At 37.6% G+C, this 8,819-nt stretch overlaps 1 protein-coding gene and 1 pseudogene across 1 annotated transcript; one reads left to right on the forward strand and one right to left on the reverse strand.

Moving 5' to 3' along the window:
* The first annotated feature begins 2,012 nt into the window (after positions 1–2,012).
* LOC106339291 lies at positions 2,013–4,343 on the forward strand (annotated as a pseudogene).
* A 1,885-nt stretch (positions 4,344–6,228) lies between these two features.
* Positions 6,229–8,211, reverse strand: LOC106342971. The gene is made up of 4 exons (XM_013782051.1): positions 7,864–8,211; positions 6,873–7,473; positions 6,550–6,802; positions 6,229–6,465 (listed from the first exon to the last, which is right to left on the reverse strand). Exons 1-4 carry the CDS (start codon positions 7,982–7,984, stop codon positions 6,415–6,417), a joined length of 1,026 nt encoding a protein of 341 aa, XP_013637505.1. The 5' UTR covers positions 7,985–8,211; the 3' UTR covers positions 6,229–6,414.
* Between the last annotated feature and the right edge of the window lie 608 nt (positions 8,212–8,819).

An 8,819-nucleotide genomic window follows, 5' to 3' on the forward strand; every position in this document is an offset into this window, starting at 1 on the left:
CTTAACATTACTGATTAACCTAGCATCACTAATCATGTGGTGAGAATCTATAACTACTGGCTTAAAGCTATCAGATGCATTCAAGGTTGTAACAAGATTATTGGACAGTTTATAAGAGGCATTCAAAGATAAACCAAGTGTGTTACCAGAGTTCTCCTTGAGGGCTTTGATGAGAGCATCAAGGTCAGACCTCTTGATTGTCTCATCTTGGGTAGTCCTCATGATAGAACAGCCACTGAATCCCAAGGTCTTCCCTTCTCCAGCCGCAACCGAGTTCATGGGACGAGGAGTAGATGGCTCGCCCATTTCACCAGAGAAATTCCCCCTTGCATCAGAGTAAGGTGTCCTGAACTTCTGAGGCTTGAGGTGTGGGTGAAGGATCCAACATTTGTCTTTGCCGTGACCTTTTTTCTTGCAATGGTCACACACCCACACTTTCTTGTCTTCTGGCTTGTAATACCCCTTGTTAGCTATGCCCTCATGTTTGTGCTCATTTCCTTCAGTCTTGTTAGCTATGATGAGGTCTCCTTTGCCACCAAAGAGTCCCACTGAGCCTTGCTCCTTTTGAATATGAGCACAAAGATCCACAAGTGATGGAAGCTTCTCACTTCTTAGAATGTGTTTGATTAGATCACTATAACCCGGGTTGAGAGTGAACAACAAAGCAAAGACCTTGTCTTGCTCCTTTCTCTCATTAAGTACATCCGGATCAAGACTGGCCGGTCTTAGCATCTCTAACTCGGCCCACAACGATCTGAACTTCCCAAAATGCTTGGAAAATTCAGTGTCTTCTTGACTGAGAGTGTTGATAGCCCTCTTGACTTTAAACACCCTACTGATGTTAGATATATTGCCATATACCTTCTGGAGAGTATCCCACAGCTCCTTGGAAGATTCACAGAAGGAGAAAGCTTCCAAGATAGAGGTTTCAAGACTATTTTGAATAATGGAAAGGACCATGAGATCCTTCTGACTTCTCTTCCCACCTTCTTCAGCTGCAGCAACAACTTCTTTACCATCCTCTCCTAGGATGGTCTTCTTGGTGTCTTTGCCGTCAACAACATACTCCCAAAGACCTCTGCCTCCAAGAGCGGTTTTGACAAGTCTAGACCACAGTAAGTAGTTGGTTCCCTTGAGGGTAACCGGAATAGACACGGATTTAAAGACATTAGTGTAGGAGTTTTCCATTTTTGGTAAGTTTTAGGTCTGGAAATGAAGAACAACTCAAGAACAGGATGAACTTTACCAAAAAATAGAAAGGAAAAATCAGAGATTTGCGGAAGTAAAGAGAATAGAGTAGAGAAGAATGAATCTCAGGAGCTTACTTGCTCTGATACCATGAAAGAATGTGAGGATAAAGAGATTTATATGAAGAACATTGAAGAACACACAGAGAGAGAGAAAGTAGATATGAGAAAAACTATATTCCCTTAATTTAAATTGTGGATCTAGATACAAGTCTTTTAAAGTCAAGTTGACTCAGTACACAATACAAAAAAAATTATATTGTTTAAAATATCTCCAACGGTCCTTCTCTCTTCTTCTTCCTCTTTGCGTCTTCTGATTCTAAACTCAAGTCTGGTGATCCTTATAAAGCCTTATAAAACCTTATAAGTATTTTCAAATCTGGCAGCTTAATTCTCAAGTCTAGCAGCTTAATTATGTTTCATGTCAACACGCGATTCCAGCTCCTAGGGGAGGCGAAGTTCAGATGGGTGGTTTTCATATTGCTATATCCATGAGACCATGACCGAGTCTGGTGGTTTTGAAACTAGGAGTAGGGTTCCAAGAGAGTATGCAAGAGGACGAAGAAAATGTGAGTGTGACGGAGGAGCCAACACCATTATAACACACATAATATTATAGAAGTTGTGAAGTATATATTTCTGTAAGTAACTTTCAATATTGTAAAAGTTGTATCATGTAAAACAATGAGATGTGCGTCCTATTTGTATATAAATGATTCTCACGCAAAGTCCCTTCCAAATCAAAAGAGTCAACTTTTACTAAAAATGGCTACGACAAATCTCATAGCCACAAGCAACGCCGTCAGATTCTTCTCCTCCTCCTCCTCCTTAGGCAATCCAAACCACTTCTTGTCTCGTCGTTTGTCACAGACGACTCATAGAGACAGAGTCCAAACTTCTTGTTGTTATCGTAAGATGTCGTTGGAAGCTGTGAAACCGGTTGTTAAGACTGAGACCACTGGGGGGATTGGAATCGTCCGTTTCTTGAGAGGGAAGAGCTATTTTGTTACAGGTGCAACAGGGTTTCTTGGCAAAGGTTACAAAACAAAAAAAAACCTTATAAACCTAAAACATAGACATTTCTACTTGTCCAAGTAAACTGATTAATTTTTCGTGGCTTGGAGAATTATTTGTTGCAGTGTTGGTTGAGAAACTGTTGAGAGAAAGTCCTGAGATAGGGAAGATTTTTATTCTGATGAAATCCAAAGATCAAGAATCAGCCATCAAAAGACTCTATGATGAGGTTTCTTGGTTAAACATTTAATTACATTTTCAACTTCTTTAGTTATTTTCTAGATTTTGTATCGCTCAGATCATCAGCTCGGATCTGTTCAAGCTTCTGAAGCAAATGCATGGGAGCTCATATGAAGCTTTCATGAAGAGCAAGTTGATTCCAGTAACTGGAGACATCGGAGAGGAGAATCTAGGGATGGATTCCGAAACAGCAGACCAGATTAGTGAGGAGATTGATGTCATTATAAACACTGCTGGACGTACAACATTCGACGACAGGTGTTTGTTCTAGCTTTTCTTTTCATTGCTTACAAACTAACTGCACCAATGATTAAAGAACACACGGAAGCAGATACGACGCTGCCCTAAGTGTAAATTCTCTTGGACCTGATAGGCTCTTAAGCTTCGGAGAGGAATGCAAGAAACTGAAACTTTTGCTTCACGTTTCAACTGGTATTGACTTAGATTTTTTTTTTTTTTTTTGGTTAAGGAAAGTTTAGGAAATTGATTTCTATTATGTTATATAGCTTTTGTGACTGGTAAGAGAGAGGGAACAGTACTAGAGACTCCTCTCTACATTGGGAAAAACATAACTTCTGAGTTAAAAATCGAAAACGAGGTGAAACTAGCTTCAGAAGCTGCAAGAAAGTTCCATGGCAGTGAAAAATCCAAGAAACTGAAAGAACTTGGTTTTGAAAGGTGAAAATCAAAAGAGATAATTACTTTATGTATCTACTTAATAGCTGGTCCTGAAATTTTGGATACTATAAACATTTTAATTTAGTGTTAACTCTTTAAAATTTGATTTAGAGGATCAAAGCGTATGTTTCATCTGAAAATTTCGGTGTGATATTATGATGAGAAATCAGAGCTCAAAGCTATGGATGGGAAAAGGCTTACACATTCACAAAAGCCATGGGTGAGTCTTTACTTCACAGCAATCGAGGAGACTTGCCTGTAGTGATCATAAGGCCTAGTGTTATAGAAAGCCCCTACAAGGAGCCTTTCCCTGGCTGGCTCCAAGGAATAAGGTTAATTATTTTACTTCTCAAAGACAAAAAGGACTTACTAGATTAGCTTTTGTTCTTATTGACATATTTAACAAAATTACAGGATGACTGCTCCATTAATCTTGGGAAATGGAAAAGACCAGATTCCTGACTTGTTTGGAGATTATCAATCTTCTTGTGATGTTATACCTGTTGATATGGTTGCTAATGCAATAATAGCAGTCATGGCGAAACATGGTTGTGGTAATGTACCAGAGGTCAAAGTTTACAATGTTACTTCAACATCTCATGCGCATCCCCTGCGAATGGGCGAGATTATGGACTTCTCTTATCAACATCTGTGTGACTCTCCACTGACTGAGACCACAACAAAAGTATTTGAGCTTATGAGTTCACCTCTTCTGTTTCCAAAGCAATAAGGAAACAAGAAAGAGCGATGAAGAATGGAGAAGAAGAAGCAGAGTCACATACCACATTGAGCATGAAGGGGAAGAGGAAGCTAAAGTATTTTGTGTCCTTAGCAAAAACATATCAGCCTTACATGTTCTTTCAAGCTCGGTAGATAACATTACTTGGACTTGGTTGATTTATTAAGCTATCCGATTACTAACATATAGTAAATATATATATACTAGGTTTGATGACACTAATACAAGGAGTCTGCTAAATGAGTTGTCAGTGGAAGAGAGAAAGATGTTCGAGTTTGATGGCAGTTGCATTGATTGGGAGCATTACTTTATCAACATTCATCTTCCAGGTCTCAAAATGGAACTCTTTCGTCAAATATCCAGTTAAAAAGAGTGATTTAAGAGACAAACTGATGCAACACATCCTTATCCAGTTATGTGTTGGTGTTTGATGTGTTCTCCAATTTAAATTGGTTTATATGTTTTCTTTTGCCCTAAAAAGTGTTGTTTCCGTTTTGTTAAGTTTGTTTATAGCTTTAGAAAATGTTAGAAACTATGTAGGAAACCAATGAATCTTTGTTTTTTACATTCAATAGTGTTTTTGAATTTTTTTAATTAAAACGAAAAACTCAAGTTTTTCACAGGACTATATACAATAATGTTGTTGAATAATTGATTCAATGGTTGAACTAATGCAATGAAAGTGTTGATAAAATGACATAGATTAATTAAACTGAGTTGTATTTTCTCAAAATGTTAAATGAACAAAAAATGAGACCACCAATGCCACATGACATGTTTCTATTGGATATTGTAATTTTGAGTATTTTAAATTTTTTGTTATTTAAAATCATTTTTTATAACAAGTTAATTTATTATATATTATTATATTCTATAAATAAAAACTTGTTTATCTGATTTAGATGCATAATAAAAAATTAAATAAAATAGTAGGTCAGGACATTGAATTTTATTTAAAAAAAAATTATAATATAAAATTTAGATGTGTACTAAATTATGATGTGAAAGAAAACGAATGATTTGGAGTATTAAAAAAAAAATTAGGTGTTGAAAATAAAAATCATTGTACATTAGTTAAAAGCTTTGTATTCCACAGTACTAAGAGGAGTACTATCTCAACGTTTGTCCTCTTCCATTCCTAACCGTCTCCAACATATCCGAATTATTGTGGGAGTTTTCTCGAAGATCTCTTAATCCCATTCGTTACATAGCTTCTAGTACTCCATCACAAACTTCGTTACTTGTGTCTCATTGTGTCATCTATCTTTATGAATTTTCAGGTTGATCAATCAACATTTGACTTTAGGATGTTCACCTAAAATCCAATTGAACCACAAAGTGAAGTTACATTTCAAGTTCCTGACCACAAATTATATTTCCTTAATATAATTATTATGCATGCGGTTATTAACCAAACCAAATCGAATGTTCGATTTTCGGTTCAGTTCCCTTAAGAAGTTCGATCTGATTCGGCAAGTTAAAAAAAATTCGGTAGTCTATTAGCTCTTCTAAGACCTGGTTAGCTTCTTTCTCTCATTGATTTTTTTCGATTCTCACAAACAAATTTGAACGTTCGTATTCAGACCCTGAATATGTTGTAATGTTGCAGGACGCTTCGACATATTGCTATATGTGGGACCTCTTAAAGAAGCTGATGGTGAAGCAATACTCAAGATTCATCTGCGGAAAATCCCATGCAGCTCTGATATTTGTCTAGAAGAGCTTGCTTCTGTTACTAAAGGGTGCACAAGAGCTGACATATCATTCACCAACTTATCGATGCGCTTGATCAACTCATTTGAGGTGTTTGGCTTTTCACCATGCCTTCTTCCATTTCTTCCATTTGAGTTTAATATTTTTCTCAGTGGAAAGTCTCGTATTAATCTCGGTGTCTCACGTTGTTTAATCAATCAGGAGAGTCTTGAAGCAGAAGAAATAAGCATGCGGCATTTGAAATCTGCGATTAGCCAAGTGGGACCAACAGATATTCAATCTTACAAAGCACTGTCTGATAAATTCCAAAGACTTTGTCAACACAGATCCCCAAAGAGACAACGAGGTTGAACAACCAGGAAGCAAAAGCCAAAGACCATCATATCCTCCATCTTTCCCTTTTGGCCTCTTACCTACAGTTAAAACTAGTATTCATGTCACAGTCCTTACAAACATTGATCTTACTGTTTTCCAGGATGCCATTAAAATCGATTGTGATGTTACTTCGCCGCCAAATTGTAGCTGTAACATAGACCGATGCATATCTCGTGCAATGACATATGTAATATTCGATTCCACCCACACTGAAGCAGTTGTAATAACGATATGACCCATAAAATTAGTAGTTCACTGATAAGTTTACGAGAAAATAAAAGGATTATCTTCTTCCTTCCGACAATACATTTCAAAAATTTCCATTACAACAATAATAGGTTTTATAATAAAAAAGCAGGTAAACAGAGATAAAGATCGACCGAGGGCTTAAAGCCTAACAGTATATGCTTAGCGGTTCTGCATGTACTCGAAGCTCAAGGGTTGCTGACAGAACTGTGCCTGGAAAAACAAGTCACAACAGCTTTCAGACCATGATGTCAAAGAGAGTTGAGGAAGGCAGAGAAAAATCAAAATGCTATGTACCTGAAGAGAGGCATTTCTGAGCTGCTCATACGAATGAGCATACATCATAGGCACTTGCATATACATTGCATCCCCTGGATGTACAACAGTGGTGCCATAAGGACTCATGATAGCGTTTCCAGGTGGTCCAAAGTTGAGAGAAGCATTTGGGATATGGTTGTATTCGGTAAATCCCATTTGGTAGTACGGTTGCTGCATCATGTTGAAGGGTGGTACATTGAAATTCTGATAAACCGGAAGGCTCCTTATGTACCTGCATTCATCAAGTATCAACCAATCACGCATCAACCTGAGAATGGCTTTTAATAGATGCTTTACAATACCTTTTGTAATTACGGTCATAATCAGGATCAAAACGATCTTTCTCACTGTCTCTAAGAATCGCAACACGAGATGCTGGACCAGTTTCCCTGAGGCTTAAGTTCTTAGTAGGTGTTGGACTGTCATCTTTGCCAAGACTTGGATTCCTCTCATAAACCTGAGTGTCAGATTCATCACCGCTGAAGCCTGTGAGACCATTGAATATGCGCGCTCGAGCCCTGTCATAGTCTTCTTTCCTCTCTTCCACACTCCTAAGAGGACCGCGTTTCTTCTCAACTTCACCACCCTCGAATCCAGATCCTTTAGAAGGTCGAGTCTTGATGGAGACTTTCATGTGCTCAAACTTACCATTCTGTGATTGTTTAGCCGCGGGGATATCAGACAACTTAACAGTAGGAAACTTGCTCGCCGATGTTTTTGTCACGAGGATTATGTTCTCGTTGCCGTCAACGCCGCCGTCTTGAACAGATGTAGCTAGTCCGTAGTGGTTAGCAACACGGTGAGCGGCGAGGCGGAGATAGGAAGTAGGAAAACGCTGGAACTCGAACTGCTGCTGCTCTTGGCTCTGTAAGAACCGCTGAACATCAAGTTCCATCCGCAAAACTGACATAACAAACAAAAAGGCTTTAGACACATAAGCAGTAGCAAAACCAGATAACAACACAAAAGGCCAGGCTACTAGGAGCAAAACGAGACATAACTCAAAACAAGTTTCAGAGTTACAGATCTTAAACTCAGTATACGAAGTAAGTAACACTTCCTGATGCAAAGCCAACTTCATGAATCATACCCATACAATAAAGTTAACTGCTTTGATAACACCAAGCATGGTTTTACAGAACAAAGGTCATGGGCATCTCCATAAACTCAAATCTAAGTAGCAACAAATCAAAATCAGCAAAATTGACCTAAGCTAAGCTGAGCAATAAAAATCAAAACTTTCTTACGCTCAGATTAGGGTTTGTGAGATGGATCAGAGAAGGGGAAGCTTACTCGTCAGACGATGGCGAGGGTTCTGCAAAGCCTCGACCAGAAAAGGATCCACCGTAAATCCATTCTCCCCCATAACCACAGCGGCGGTTTCCGGCGGCGGCGTTGTGAAAGATGAGTCCATGAGATTTAAGGGGGATGGATGTTTCCGGAGACTTCGTTGACCTCAGCTTCGATGTCTTACCCCTTTTGTTTTCCTTTCTCTCCTCGCAGCAAAAAGAGAAGGAGAAGGTCAAGAGGAAGAGGAGAATCGAAACCGAAGCATTGACGGCGGCGAGGGAGAAGAGAGACAAGACCTTAAGATGCGAAACCTTATCTCTCTCTCTTTCTCTCGGGAAGGTAAAGTAAACGAGAGGGAAAGGAAACTTTATATTTCTTCTTCTTTTCTTATTATTTTCTTCCTTTTTCATTTAAAATATATATCTACCCATTATACATTATTTTTACGTAAATTATACACATATATACTTTTTGTCTATAACAAAAACAAAAATCATCGAAATATTAGTCGGTTGGGCACTTGGGTTATTTTCTCAGTTTCGGATTCGGTCTAGTTTGGTTAGTTTGGTTTTAGTATTTTTTCCAACTGAAAAAAACCATAGTTAGTTTAGTTTGGTTCGGTTAGGTTTGTGTTTGGTTCAGTTTATATTTGGTTCGGTTTGTTTTTTTGGATCAGTTTAATTAAGCTCTTCTTAGTTTAATTTTTTAAGAGAAATTATTTTAAAATATAAATTATGTAAATATAAACTATGTGAAATAAATTCAATATAAAACGGAAAAAAAAACTTTAATAAAGTCACAAAAAATATATAAAAATTAAAACAAATGAAAGCTAACTAATTTTTTTTTAAAAACCAACATGATTAGTAATGTCTCTTATATCATTAATAAATTTAAAGTTTGCAATGAATCATCTTCCATGTGATGGTGTGGAGAAGAACTTTTGTTTTTAATAATAT

This window comes from Brassica oleracea, chromosome C4, assembly GCF_000695525.1.
Source record: "Brassica oleracea var. oleracea cultivar TO1000 chromosome C4, BOL, whole genome shotgun sequence".
In the NCBI taxonomy this organism is placed as follows: domain Eukaryota; kingdom Viridiplantae; phylum Streptophyta; class Magnoliopsida; order Brassicales; family Brassicaceae; genus Brassica; species Brassica oleracea.

Bases quoted from the DNA above. Each gene is read 5' to 3' on its own strand.
- LOC106342971 (XM_013782051.1), bottom strand. From the start codon at position 7,984: ATGGACTCATCTTTCACAACGCCGCCGCCGGAAACCGCCGCTGTGGTT. The intron at 6,803-6,872 runs GTATTGTAAAGC...TGATGAATGCAG, and splicing joins TATGACCGTAATTACAAAAG to GTACATAAGGAGCCTTCCGG. The intron at 6,466-6,549 runs GTACATAGCATT...TTGTTTTTCCAG, and splicing joins TCAGAAATGCCTCTCTTCAG to GCACAGTTCTGTCAGCAACC.